General features: G+C 46.8%; 1 protein-coding gene; it reads right to left on the bottom strand.

The window, feature by feature from the left end:
• Positions 1-756: 756 nt before the first annotated feature.
• Positions 757-2,761, bottom strand: GSTUM_00000182001 (uncharacterized protein). XM_002835323.2 has 3 exons: positions 2,267-2,761; positions 2,029-2,193; positions 757-1,962 (listed from the first exon to the last, which is right to left on the bottom strand). The coding sequence occupies exons 1-3, from the start codon at positions 2,652-2,654 to the stop codon at positions 773-775; spliced, it is 1,743 nt and encodes a 580-aa protein (XP_002835369.1). The 5' UTR covers positions 2,655-2,761; the 3' UTR covers positions 757-772.
• Between the last annotated feature and the right edge of the window lie 11,915 nt (positions 2,762-14,676).

Genomic DNA, 14,676 nt, shown 5'->3' with positions numbered 1-14,676 from the left:
GTATTGGCGTATTCCCGAATCCGGACTTGACCCGGATTCTCGGGAATTTTTCATGGGAAAAAGGGGTGGCAGGTTGTATTCGAGTACCGTATGCCACGGAATCTTGCCTCTGAGCATTGGGTTTCTTGTGCCTTGGGGGTCCTGGAGGGGGGGGGTGGTACTCGTACCGTAGCATGGCGGTACATCTGTCCCCCACCCGAAACCGCACCCTTATTGACAAGGCAAGGTATGATATGGCGACCGGTTCAATGAAGCAAACCCTCGGATGGCCGGGGAAGTAGAATTGCCGTCTAAAAAAGGAGGAGAGTATATGGAACTCTAGTTGCACGGTACGGGTGCACCGCACCTTAGTCAACAAAGTTCTCCACCCCCATCTTCGGATACATTGGGTTCTTACTGTCATCGATATCGTCACCTACATTGGGCGAGGTGATTGTTATGAAGAGTTCTGGTAGGAATAGAAATTTGGAGCAAGGTCTTGTTTTCTTGACAAAGTCTTCGGATGGAATGCGTCAATTTTTTTCTTATATCACGAATCCAGGTTGGCTCCTATACAGCTAGCGAGAGACTCTCTGATACCAGTTGCTGCTGCTACGAATCTTTCACCAACTGGGCCAGCATGTGGTACGAAAGACACATACATACTATTTCTTTTTACTATAGACCACCCGAGTGCTCTGCTTTATTAGGACGATGTGTCAAAATATCCAAGAAGGAAGCGAAAATAAATAAAGATGAATGCTATAACTTATACTTCAAACTCTCTGAGACTCTATTGCATTTCCGCGCCACCTTCGAAATTCCCCTCTTCTCCCCCCTCTCCATCCAGAGATCTTTCCCCGCCAACACCCCGAAGGCTAAGTCCCAATCCGATCCCAGAAACCCCGCCAAACACCCCCCATGCCAACAATTCCCCTCTATTCGGTAGTCCAGCGCCGAGTGTGAACAGCCCGCCGCTAATCAATGGACCAATTGCCCTTCCGCCAGCGTTCAATGTTTGCGCTAGTCCGTTCAGGGTTCCGAGAGTCGAGGATTTCGGGGATGCATTAGTTATCAACAGCAACGCACATGTGAGACCCACGACAGCGGCTACGGTCTTCAATAGCAGGATGGAACACAGCTCAATCCATAACCATGCTTTAGTGCTCCGCTCGTTTGCCGGGTCAATGTAGCCCACGAAGGGCGTTGCACAGAATGCAGCTACGAATCCGGCGAGGGCAAAGCGGTATCCCCAGAGATTTCCCAAGTGTGATTGAAGAGGGCCGAACAAAAGTAGCTCAAAGATTATGGTGACTACGCCAGCGAAAGAGAGTGAGAGTCCTAATTCCTTCGGTGAAAGCCCGCGTCCGGTGGGTGGTGGACTTGAGAGGAAGATTGGGTATAGGGAGTTGTAGGAGGTGTTGGATAGGTTGAAGATAGCGTATGTTATTAGGAAGACGATAATTGGCGGAGTTAAGATAGAGCTGTAGGGCACGGGAGCAGTAGCCTCGGGAAAGAGAGGTGGTGGGGAAGGCAAGCCAGAACAGTCCGTCGGGTGTGGGGGTGAATCCTGCGCTCCTTCTCCTTCGTCATCAGACTCATCTCGGTGGCTTTGGGAAACACGAATGTAACTTGGCCGCGAGCTGGAAGTAAATTCCCAGAGCCAAACAAATAGGTTCTTTACACGTTCTCCAAGTGGAGGGAGCTTCCTCGCTTCCTGTAGGCTCTCGTCAAGTAGGAAGGTGGCGAATAGCAAATCTAACAATAGAACTCCGGCAGAAACAGCATTGGGGAGAAGATATGGATTTTTCCCAAACAATTTAGTGATAGGGCCAGATGGTTCGCTAGTAACAGGATGTGCGAGGACGCCACCAATCAACGGTCCAGTTATACCGCCAATTCCATACATCACCGGAAGATATTTAAAAGTTGAAGGCTGGTTCGATTTATCGGTTATTTCCCCCAGAATAGTCGAGACAATACCTAGGGTAAGGGTTAAATAAGCATGAATACAATGCAGGTGTTCCAAAATGTGGAGGGGTGACACACCAGCATTGCCGTTGACCAGCCCCATGATAGCCTGCACCACTATCGCCTGCCAAAGAGTCCTACAAAACCCGAAAGCCATGAAACACGCTGCAGTAGCCAGCGTTCCAAAGAGGATAACGGGTTTCCGTCCAATTCGATCACTCAGCCTTCCCCAGAAGAAATTCGCTGATGGTCCAAAAATTAACGCGTCAGGAATCATCCTCTCCCCAAACACCGAAACGAACAAGAAGACACGCACTCGCGAACTGAGCTGTAGCAAACGAGCTCGCGACAATCCCAACATACAACCCGACCCTTCGCTGATCTACTTCGGGGAACGCCCCCGTCATCTCCGGAAGATAGGGCGATATGCTGTTCAATGCGGTCTGTTCAGCAAGCGAGATGATAGCAAGTGTGAGAAGCTGCTTTTTCGGTATCGTGGACTGGATATCATCGCTGTTACCTCTGCCTCCACCTGCCTTGCCACTGGTGCCCGCAGAGGCTTTGCTCACACTGCTGCGGTCATCACTGGGGGACTCTAGAGAGCTTTCCGGGGGCCCACTATTGCCGCCGACATGAGCACCTCGAGAAGCCGGGGGTGTAGTGGGGAAGGTCTGGTAATGAACTGGGGACTTGGGGCGCTGCATTGGATTATTTGGCTATCTCCCTGCCAGTGTTGGCACCGGTAGGACGTGGGTGAAGGGTTTTCCAAAGGGCTGACTGTTGGGAACATTGGAGGCTCTGCGAGAAGCAATGGGCTCCTAGGGGTTGAACGAGCGTGCTCTTTGGCTATAATTTACCGGACGTGGAGTGGTGACGTCGTTGCCACGTGCGGGATCTGTTGTGCTCCGGGTGTCACACCCCTCCCACCAACCTCTATCCCGGGGTCCTTGGATGCCTTTGACGTTCTTGTGGGGCGGCTTGTGGAGGACCAGCTAGATTACCGGTACTTTAAGTACGAGTACTCGAGTACCGTATTCGCGTGGCATTCTCGACTCTCGACTCTCCCTTCTCGGGTCTTCGTTGGGTTAGGGTTACCCGTGAAGCTACAGGCGGGGTAGAGATAAGGTAAGAGGAGATCTCAAAGCTAATAAAAGCATCAACAGATGACCAGAAAAGAAGCGATTCTAGTGCTCCGAATAAAAGCCCATGCGTCCTTTATTCCTTAAAGGCGAAGACCTCTCCTCCCCACAGCTCCCGAACCCTGAGGGTTGACAGCACTTTCCCGGCGCCGCAATCACCCGAAAAAAAGGCTACGATCGCGCATGAAGGACGGCGGACACGATTGCATCCCCGATGCGGGGCATGGCCGGTAATGGGTTGAACGCTGTGCGTTGCGGTTTTCATACCAAATTGACAGGTGCTAATGTCGCGCGCCTGGAGAGCTGGCTGCTAGATTATTGGCATGAATAAGCATTTTGAGCGAAGCATGCCTAACCGATGCTCCCAATTTGTCGGTATTTCTGGGATACGTTACAGGCGCTCACCTAGTATGTCCCTCGCACAAGCTCAGAGAGGATTTCTGTCCGTCATAGCCGTCGGAATACAGTCGTCGATCTGGGTTGGTCCGCGCGGATGATGGGGACCCGTGACCCTGGCGTTTCATCGCCCGTGATATGATTACAATCTTCGGTGCTCACTACTGACACATAGCTCTACTCGAGTAATTGGGGCCCTTGGCCCTGGCGTATTTTAGGGATTCGGGAGTATGATACTACATTATCGGGCGGGTTCTCCATCGGGCGGGTTCTCCATCGGGCCTTTTTTCGTGGGTTGGAATTGTGTCTGGGGCTATGGAGATTCGGGGGTTATGTCGGGATCGCACGTAGACTATCATACTCAGAAGAAGTCAAAACATGTCAACAATTGTGTTTTTGAAAAGAATGACGTCAAATCCAATTCTCGTTTCACCGCATAATGAGATCCCGACACTCCACCGAACCGACAACTCCCCTGCCCTCGGCACGAGAGAAAACCTAGATATTACCAGCCGATCCATGGCACAGAATATCACGCCGCACGGTTTTTTTATCCCAGCCGAATGCAATGTTCACACTTTAAAATTGGTCAATAAATCTCCTTTTTAGGAAAACGCAGGAAGATTAGGCATCCTGCCAAGCTGTGTACAGTTTTTTTTTTTTTTGTTAAATCCTAGAATCTATTTGCTTAAAAGTGCAAACCTCCACTATAAGAGCACAGCCCGGTTAAAGCATGGATCCTAGATACAAGGGCACTTCTGCAATAACCGCCTGTAACGATCCCTCCTTGGATAGTTAGTTCTTGGCGACGGGGAATGATACTTCTCTTCTTTCTCTTCTCCTTTCTTCGTCTTACGATAGCACTAGGCCTCTGTGTAATGTGTTCGCAAGGTGCTAATCACGTTATCGGTAAAGGATACGATAGTTGGCAGGTGGCCTACTCTTCCAGAGAGGAGGCGAGAGCTGAGAACTAAAGGAGGCTTCGAGGGTGTACTGGGGAACAAAGAAGTAACCATTCAACCAAGTATATTGAAATACTGTCTGTCGAAGTCTGCCTTTTCTATCATAGAAACAGGCGGTCTTTAAATACACAAATATGTTCATGTCTAGCATGAACGAAACTAATCAAAGGTATCAAGCGATACACTTTGGTAAAACTTCTTAAGTATCAAAGCGATACTTAAAACAAAACATAAAACAAAACCAAGTATCAAACGATACTTAAAACAAACCAAGTATCAAAGCGATACTTGAAACAAAACATAAAACAAAACCAAGTATCAAACGATACTTAAAACAAACCAAGTATCAAACGATACTTAAGACAAAACATAAAACAAAACCAAGTATCAAACGATACTTAAAACAAAACATAAAACAAAACCAAGTATCAAACGATACTTAAAACAAACCAAGTATCAAACGATACTTAAAACAAAACATAAAACAAAACCAAGTACCCGTACCGGTTACACTCTGCCTATGTTACCGATAGTGCAAGACCTTTGTCTTCTATCAGGAACACCTATTGTAAGCTTTCTCTAACTCTTCTTCATAAAGAACTTTCCTTGGCGTAACGATAACGTTGTAATAAAGATAAAGATCGTAAAGGTGTTTTATATTCGTTAAAGTAATAAGTAGGAAAAGTACTTAGAACAAAGCATGAAGAACCTATCCTCCTTGGCTGCCTCGGCCTCCTTATATAGTGTTCTTCCCGCCCATAGACATGTGACCCAAAGTGGTCACATGTGTGAAACCAAATCATAACAAACTAGTCATGCGACCAAAGTGGTCACATGCTCAAAACCCATGACCTCATAGTGAGGTCATGTGTAAAAACTCATAAACCAATCATAACGTAATAAACAGGTCATATGACTCAACTGAGTCATATACGTAAAACCCATGACCTCATAATGAGGTCATGTGTGAAACATAAATCATAAGCGCAGTGCTGGCATAGATAGTCTCATGGCACCTCCCCGGGAGTGCCTCAACATTAAACTATGAGCAATATATTCAACGACCGACCAATTTTATTATTCAAAAGCCTCTAAAACTCACGATTCTTATCTCCATACTTTTCTAACGTACACTAGCTTTATTTATATTTCATTCTACTACCTCATGGCTTTTCTTTTTACCTCCCTTCTCTATCGCAATCCGGCGGTCCATAGGCCTTGGTAAGCCCGTCTGGTTCTTGCCCACGCCCCTCTTGACACACAATTGATAACTTTATATAGGTATACGATATCATAGTTCTGTGCGAAGCAGCTTGTAGTTTGGAAGTTGTAGTGGCGGGATAGCAAGCGCCAATGTTTTACCATGGAATGGCCTTCTGGGGACATTAGACAGCTAGACGGAGTATGGCATATGCTGCTAGCAGAGCAAAAACTTTTGACGGTCCTCAAAATGCAAAGGGAGATAAACTTACCTAGCTTGCAACGAGAAAAATACCATAATATACAGGATATATTTTCGAGGACCGGGTTATAATATATTCTCAAACAAGGTAAATCAACAGCCTCATGAATGAACTACCGTAGAGGGCCTGAGAAGGCAAGCCAAGAGGGCAAGCCGAAAGGGCTGTGTGAACCCTGAATAGCTCACAGAAGCATAAAAAAAAAAAAGGTTGGAAAGGTTGCGGAATTAGTGGTCCCAACCGCATAGTCCGGCCTTGGTTTTGAGAAGCTTGGGTCAGTCCGGGTGAACCCCCCACCTGCCGCCATAACCCGGCGGCGCCCAGGCAACCGCCGGGTCGTGTCTTGGTGCAACCCATGTCAGAGCCGCCAGACGGCGGGCAAAGCCACGCTATCCCGGGTAATGCGAAGATACGGTGCAAAGTGCCTAGGGGTGCTCCACAAACTCCGCAGCAACCGAGCGAAGGGCCGACCCGATTTGGGATATAAATTGCCGGTATAGTACATCATGTGTAAAGTGAGTTGATATACGATACTACATTTATGGAAAGCCCGCAGGCTATCCACTCTTAATCACTCGGAATAGGACAATAGGAGCAATATGGCCCCTGGCGCTATAGATCTCGCTTAAGACAAATCTAGAATAAATTTACGTCATCCACCGATGAACCACCGTGGTACCCAAACATACTGTCCTACCTCAAGACACTCTATACCATTCTTCACACAACTCCCTAACCACCACAGATGAATATGTATTAACCGGGTTATTTTATAGACAACTAGTCCTACTGAATGATTAAATATTTTTTTGGCAATGAAACACAAGCGGTCCCTTGAAACATTGGCCCGCATGTGACCCAGAGTGCACCCGGCTCTGGTTTGGAAAAGCTGCTTTCCCACATTCCGGCCCGGCCGTCCCTAAAAAAGCATAGGTCAGTCGAACCGTACTCAAAGCTGGGCAGACTGGCCGTTCGGGGTCGCTGTGTGCAATTATTATATATTATAGAAACGCTAGGGTCATGTAAAGGACGCGAGTAAGAAGAGTCACGAGATTTGGCAGCTTTCTATCGGTAAAATTTGTACTTTGTTGAATATGATCATATCGAATTACGAATCTAGAACACCAAGCTAAGGGTTTTTGAGTTTCCTCCCAGAGTGAACTCATGTTGTCGAAGCTCTGAACTTGTAGGTTTAATTTGAGGAGGGGCCGATAATGGACTGACAAGATCGGTTAGCTTCCACGATCTTTTGAGCTTCCAGGGTTCAGTATGGTGATTTTGGAAATGGTGGATATACCATGTACAATACCTTTGCCCAACTAAAATATATATTATGACACGCAAGCACACTACTATATTTATCCATCACCCGAAATTCGGATTCTAGTGGTATACCATCTTAGCTTGGGGTCGCCACATCTCTCCACCACTCAATAGATTCTTCATAATCCTACAAAGTTCAGGCTGTGATCACTGCGCCGTCGTGCTTCCCTAAGTTGTGGAAAAGGGTAGAGTGCGCCCAATGATTTGGTGATTTGAGAGGAAGCAAACAAAGCGAAAAAGGGTTTTCCCGGGCACAGAAGGCGATGTTCGCGAACTCCAACACCATACCCCGACCTGGCCCATCTATCCCCCTTGTTGGCCTAGTTTTTGAAGTAGATATCTGGGAATTCCGACGTCATGAAATATCACTCGTGAATTTCCCATCCTCTATTGTTGAAAATGGCAGTTAAGCACCCGTAGCTCAGGCTGGAGGCTACAGTGGTGTGCGTACCTCTCAGATGAGGACGCGTAAGCAGTGAAAATTTTTCTTCTTATTTCTCCCTTATATTTCTTTCTCCTCCTTTCTTTCTCAACCTTCTCAACAACAAGAACAACGAACTCCACTCCACACCTCTTGTATGAAACTCTCCTCACTCCTTATTCTCTACTCTTCACACACATACAATACAAGGTTCCCTCATTACCATTAGAGCCAACTTAGTCCACTGCGTAAAACCCACCTTTCAGTCATTACTGTTGCAACGACAACCGGTTTTATCCTGTCTGTCGTCCTCAATTTCCAACATCTATCGTGTGAGCTGCATGGTGCCCCTCTTTTCTCCACCACTGGCTACAGCCGTAAAACCGCTGATTCAAAGATTAAATTACAGGCACACCACTACAACGAGCGGACTGATGGTCCTCTTGTTATGCTCGCTTTCCTCTTCTTCCACTCTTCCTTCGCTTCTACTTAGCTGGCGAGCTCAGGATGCGTTGTTGTTCCTAAGCGCCCATGGCTTGGGTAGAAGAAATAAAAGCATTTAATTTGATCAATTGGATAATCAGATCGCGCTTTTTGGTGAGCTGTCCCGTGCGTCCTAGAGTGGCCGAGGGGTCTACCCCCCCATTCACATATTAAATAAACTACGATATTTAACAATACCTTGCCTCTAAGGACCACACCTATCATACCCTTCATAATCTCCAAACACTGCCGTGACACCGGTTTCCAAGGAATATTCGATCTACTAGCGATTGCCATCAATACAACTCCCCCACCGTCACTGTATCATAGGAGAGTAACTTAATTGCAGTATTGCCACTGTCAACTATACTTACGCAAAAAAGAGACCCCCGATTTTGGCGGGGGCGCATTATCAAGGATGTCCAAGACATCCCACAAGGAGGGGGATGGAATTGGTGGCTCCGTTGCCAGCAGGTACCGTAGTAAAAGCCCTTTCAATCGTAGAGGGATATCCTAAATAGGCGGTGAGTTTAGCGGAGTCAAATTCCGTCTGAGATTGAATCAGACCTTCTGGTACTGAGATTGGTCCACGACGCTAGCTCAAAAGAGAAATTTAGCCTCTTGCAGGTTTAAGGGGGCAAAAAAGGACAGCCTAATTATAGCTGCGAAAGAGCTTTTATGGATTGGTCACTAAGAACTGGTAACTCTCCTAAGGCACGAAGCAGATAGAGCAGCGGAAGAGTTGTGAGGCTTCACTTGGAATTTCAAAAACTGTGCATGCTGGGTATGGGGAGGATGTATAGTCGACAACTTTGTTCTCCCTCGTCCGTCCCGCTTCTTGTTTGTCCGGCTGGGTTACCGGAAAAGATAAGTGAATAGTCAAAAACATAATCAAATCGTTAGATGTAGAGTCTTTTTTTTCTTTTACTTTTTTTAAGATATCGTGCAAACTGTTGAAGCTTCTAGATCGATGTTGGTCGATTGAGATAGATTGTGGAGGTTTCGGGAGTCTGGCGAAGAGTTCCGATGTTCGATAGATTAGTGTGGAGGTTGAAAGATTGACGGGAGATTCTCCGGACATGTCTTTCCTTTGTTATCACGGGAGTGTATGGAGGAAAGGGTAGAACCCTTGGAGAGATACGGATAGGTGTGGCGATTCATGGAATGATGGGGATACGTTGTTTATGTTTTACTTATACACCTGTCTTTACCGTTAGTTTAGAAAAGAGAGAGCGAAGCTGTTTTTTCCTTACCCTATGCCTTTGTGCACGTTCTACTACCACAGCCCCCACATAGTCCTTTAGTTTCTCCCCACCGCTGCGCAAGTCAGTCGTTGACTGTTATGCTCCTCCGTCACAAGACGAACGCCCAACTAAGTAGTAGGGGTTTGTCATTTCGGATGATATGCTCCGAGCACTTGGAGATATTGTGTGACTGACTAATGCAGTTGTTTGCTTCCTCTGACGTCCACTTCTGGCAGCGCCTGTCTTAGTTTTTTTATCAAGGGACCTTGACTTAATATCAGATGCCAGATGCTTTGGGGGGGGGGGGGGTGAGTTGTGTGGTCATGACCTGTCACTCGTAGGGAAGAGCAGCCTTTATGGTTCAAATAGGGGTATGCATGCATGTTAGTATCATGTGAGTGTTGTCACAAACCACCATTACTGAAGCAAGCAACGTGCTCCTATTATACTTGGGTGAGAAGTAATATCATAATAACAATACCGTAAAAGCTCGAATAATTGGACCTCGCGCCAGGACGCTGGAGTTGCCTTTGCTGGTAAGGCATGGCACATTTTTTACATTTTTTTTTGTCTTAAGCTGAGGCTGGAGGGGTGGGTTTTTCGCTGTGTTTTCACCTCCCCCCCCCCTATCCAAGAGCGAGAATTGTAGACGTCCAAGCGTCAGGTTCAATTATTCCGGATCTTATCATATTATGGTATGATATTACGGATGGAAGAACAAAGCCTTGATAAAATTCAAAGATGGCGCGGTCTTTTATGACAGGGCTGTAATTGTATGCCGAGGTGCCTCCCGCTACATCCACCGAGCTGTCTTGTCAAGGTGGTAGGAACCATATATTTTTCTTTTACCCCGCCACCCGCACTTTCAGCCGTCGGGGTGGCTGGTGCCAGCGTTCTTTCAATCATGTCGCTATGCGAAAGTCCATTTTTGTCGAAATCCTTGATAATGCACGTGCACATCTCCACTCTGCTAATAACAGAAGATATAATCTTATAAGTCATTTTATCTACCGAAACAGTCTTGTGCTACTATTTCTCTATATCGGATAGTTTTCTCTTGGGAGATCGACCTAATTTCTCCGCAAGGTTGGCTCTGAGTTCTATGAACCACGGGCGTCTCCAGGTGGTGACCACCAGCATCAGCAGCATTGCCCCAGCGGTCGCTGGAACAGCACTCATCCAAAAATCACATGTGGAGTAGGAATATTCTTTGAATTCCCTTACGTTCATGCCGAAAAACTAATAGCATTTCTTGTTAGAGAAGACTCAAATAATGGGTATGAGGTAAAATACCGACGTCCAAGCGCTGAAGGGAACATAAAATGCAGCAAGGAGACCGACAGCAACATTCCACTGTGTTTCCTCCATAGCTATGTCCAACCCTCTCTGGCTAATCTCGGTATTGCGAGAAATAACTGCGGCTTCTGGATCAGGCCCTAAGAATCCAAAAACCTGCCGAGCCGTTAGAATATTTGCTATGGATTTAGATGCGGGAAACATACCATTTTTCTTCTGATGTCTACATTTTCTATTAACCCCCTAATTTTCAGGATGGAGGATTTCCTCTCATGAACCACCCTGTCAATAGTATCCAGGGTAGCTGGAAATATCTGCTCAGGATTTTCTGAGAGGATAGGGATCGGGACACTAAACTTGTGGAAGGGGTTCTGCCGGGATCGGTGTTTCTGGTCAGATTCTCCAACCTTTGATCGGCAGCTTGCCGAAAATAAGTTGTGGATGTCCTGGAGAATGACAATCTGCCGTTCGGCCACGCTGATCGCAGCGAACAAAGCTGCCGAGAGTCTGTTAAGAGAGGTGAGGAGGTCTCGGACTCTGATCTGTTCTCTCTTCCGAACGTCCTGCTCCGGGGATCGCTCATGCACCTTCTCTGCCGGACTCACTCCTGCTGGTGTTTCCTCCATCCCTTTATTATCGTCGTAGGATTTTGCGCCTGATATTAGTTGATCGATCTCCTCCTCCTGATCGACCTCAAAAATTAATGCTAGATTTCTTTGGCCTAGGGGGGGTGTAGGCTAACCAGTTTGCACAGAGAGGCTTGAAGCTTCTCTAGTGTCCATACTTCTAGGTCCATACGATTGGCAATCATATGGATCACTGCACGAAAGGCTCCGATACGCTCCTGAAAGCTGTGAAGTGGGACTCGATCTTTGGCACTGTCCTCCCTAGATCTAAATGTCGCCATTGTATCTTTAGATATTACTTAGAAATTATGTTTGCGCCAATAGCAGCCAGAAAAGTATAGCTCACAGTTATCAAATATCATATATCGTGCCTGATGCACCAGCATCTTCCCTATCTCATCTCTCTCCTCCACGCTTGCCTCAACTGTACGGTAAGGAAGATGAACCCCGAGGTGTTTAAATTCTAAGAGTCTAACACTCTCGCATTCCGGACGCAATAGAACTCTGCTGTCATATTTCCCCAGGTATGGAATTGATATGAACAGAGTGGATCTATCTTCGGATAAACCCGACGTTGACAGATTTGATAGTTTTTTGAAAGGTACTCGTAATGAGATACCTGTTCTAAAACATTCATGACCAGGCAATCTTCGGATTCTTTGTAAGTGTGCATCCGTAAAAGTAGTTTCTCCTTCCCCCTGAAGGCCGAGTTTCTCCCCGATCGAATTCAGTAGACCACGATCCTATTTCTGGTAAGCAACTACTTCAAAAGATGAAATTAAGACTGCACCACACGGAAACATACGTATATATCATAACATTGGGGGAAGTCGCTTGGCAAAAAAAAACCTCAAACGTTAGCAAGTAGAAGGTAAATTCGGCTTCAGCAAAAGCCAACAAGGTGTATGGAGCAAAGCATTTTTCATAGCCCAAATTGGGAATAAAAAGGTAGAACCTTGGAAGATAGACTCACATGACACCCAATCGGGACCCCCGCGACAGTGTTGACACAGGTACTTCAGCAGAGTTAATTATTTGGTCAAATTGGTCGGACTCCATAAGTCTATTCTTAGACACTCGGAATAATAAATCATCGTCTGTACTTGAGGTTCTCGAGGAAGGGCCCCCCTCCTCAACCGGAGGACCTCCACGCAGGTAACTCGGGTCCAGTGAATAGTCAAAAATCACAACATCGTCCTCCTTCCTGTCTTTTAACTTTTCACTAGTGAGGCCGCGGCTTAGGTCCAAGAGATCTTGCACATCGTAAAAATCTCCTCGTTCATTGATAGTTTCCCAAGAGGGTGCAGGTAAGGGTGGCGATAGCAGTGATTGATGGGTGGATCTCGGTGTGGGCTCGGTGGTTGGGAGAGTCCCTGGCGGAGCAGCAGCAGAGCTCATTCCTGGGTGGGTCATCTTGGCTGAATAGTGAGGTGAAGTTTGAAGAGAGGTAGAGACAGCTTTCTAACTTCTTACTTACAAGATGTTAACGATTAGGGAGCTCCAGATCCACGGAACACCTAGCCTAGTCAAGACACCCACAATTTATGCAGCTTAGGTTAAAAGAGTTATTCGCCTCAAGAGGCCAACCGCTGCTGGTGAAAGGAGGAGGCGCCATACGACTCGGAGAAGGGAGTGAACAGCAACCAGGCAGAGCCAAATCTGTGCATTAACCCGATATGCCAGCATGCCCACATTAACCAAACCAGGGCTCGCTGGAACGGTACACGGTGATGCATAACTTATTGTGAGGGACCTCTACTCATAAGCTCCGAGAGTTTTAAAAAAGAACTGCTATTGCATATCACCCAGATCGGGGCAAATTTATGGTGGTATGAAATAGCAGTTCGAGATTACGAGTAAGTGTGCGGCGGAAGGATACATAAGTGCTCTAGGTCTGAACCTCCTCATTTCAGTGTGCCTATATAAAAAGCATAAAAACTTAATTTAGCAACGTAGCAGCGGGACCAGGGCCAGCGTGAATGAAGCGCACTGAATACCGTACGTGAAGAAAGTTGGAGAAATGAGAGCGATGGTAATGCTAGCTAAGAAGGCACCGGGAGATATCCACCTCCATAACAAACAACTCTGGAAACTCAAGGAGCTCTTGAGAGAAAAAACCCCAACTTGACGAATCATGATTTTCCGCAATCTCAAACATTCTAGAACCGTCACGATACCTCATGATCCCTCCTACACCCCGGAGCCTATGCCATATGCCAACTACCTTGTGCCGAACGGGTTACGGTGTGAAGGTAGCATCGCGAAGCCAAATACACAAAACCTAAGCTGATGCTGAATGGCGACGGGTATCGACTAAACCAAAACCCCATATCCTGTTACACGCCAGGTATCAGCCTAACCGGGTGTCCTATAGGCAATCCAACAACCAGGTATGATATCATACAGTACAGTACCGTAGTGTACTGTGTTGGTCACTGTTCCAAATATTGATAAAGGCAGCAAGATAAAAACTTCCAAACTCTTGGCAATGTAGGAGATATCATATCAATGGATGACCATGGTGGGTCTTTTTTTAGGCTTGGGTGGGGATGGCCAGCCGCCCCGGTTCCGGGTTCGAGCCGCACAGCGCTAACTTACACGACAGATACTGAAAGGAGAGGATACGTCACCGTCACCCTCACGCACAGTTCCCCAGTTGGTCGGTTTGTCTGGGGAAGAGGACAGAAAAAAAAAAAAAACAAGGCATGTTTTGTCTTTGGACAGCAACCGGCTGCGGCAACTACCGGCAGAAATTGTCACCGCCCCAAGCAAGGCGCACTTGAAAACGCTTTGTAGTAACTACCTCACGGTAAACAATGTATCGGTGTTTTTCTTGTTGCGCGTAGCTGGTGGGAAAAGAAAAGAAAAGAGACTTTCCTGTCCGGGGGGCGTGGGTGACTGCGCATCTGCTCGGGCGGCGGAGTTGAGCCGGGACTTGGTATCCCCAACTTCACGAGAGAAAACATAACGCGATAAAACAACTAAACTATGATACAATAATCATATACTTGTGGAAACACCCTCTTCCTGCTCATGATCCTCTGGAATCCCGGAGGCGGGGCAGGATGATGGGACATTCGAGTAGAGGCGCACTCTGTTGCCCCGTTTTTTCTTTTTCCTTACCGGACCCGTCCCCGTTCAGAGAAATTTTTCCAAGATATATACTCGAGCAGAAGTGCATCTCCTTGTCCTGAACTTTGGCTGATTTCGGATCAGATGGAACCCGAAGAATCGAACAATGTACAGTGTTGGGATGTTGGAGTTGCCTTTCCCGGTAGGGCTTAGTGATTTTTTCTGAGGAAATTTTTGGACCACATACCGCATGATCCGTTTACCTAAGTTCCCGCGATATGACAAGTTAATAGGGAAAGAGAAT

Source organism: Tuber melanosporum, assembly GCF_000151645.1.
Source record: "Tuber melanosporum whole genome shotgun sequence assembly, scaffold_103, strain Mel28".
Lineage (NCBI taxonomy): Eukaryota > Fungi > Ascomycota > Pezizomycetes > Pezizales > Tuberaceae > Tuber > Tuber melanosporum.
Note: the sequence above shows the minus strand (reverse complement) of the source record. Positions and strands in the feature narration are given on the sequence as shown.

What these genes read in the sequence shown, in the direction of transcription:
- GSTUM_00000182001 (XM_002835323.2), bottom strand. Translation starts at nt 2,654, where the DNA reads ATGCAGCGCCCCAAGTCCCCAGTTCATTACCAGACCTTCCCCACTACA. An exon ending in TGCTACAGCTCAGTTCGCGA is followed by an intron (nt 2,194 to 2,266) that starts GTGCGTGTCTTC and finishes TTGGACCATCAG; the next exon opens with CGAATTTCTTCTGGGGAAGG. An exon ending in GCTGGTCAACGGCAATGCTG is followed by an intron (nt 1,963 to 2,028) that starts GTGTGTCACCCC and finishes CCCTTACCCTAG; the next exon opens with GTATTGTCTCGACTATTCTG.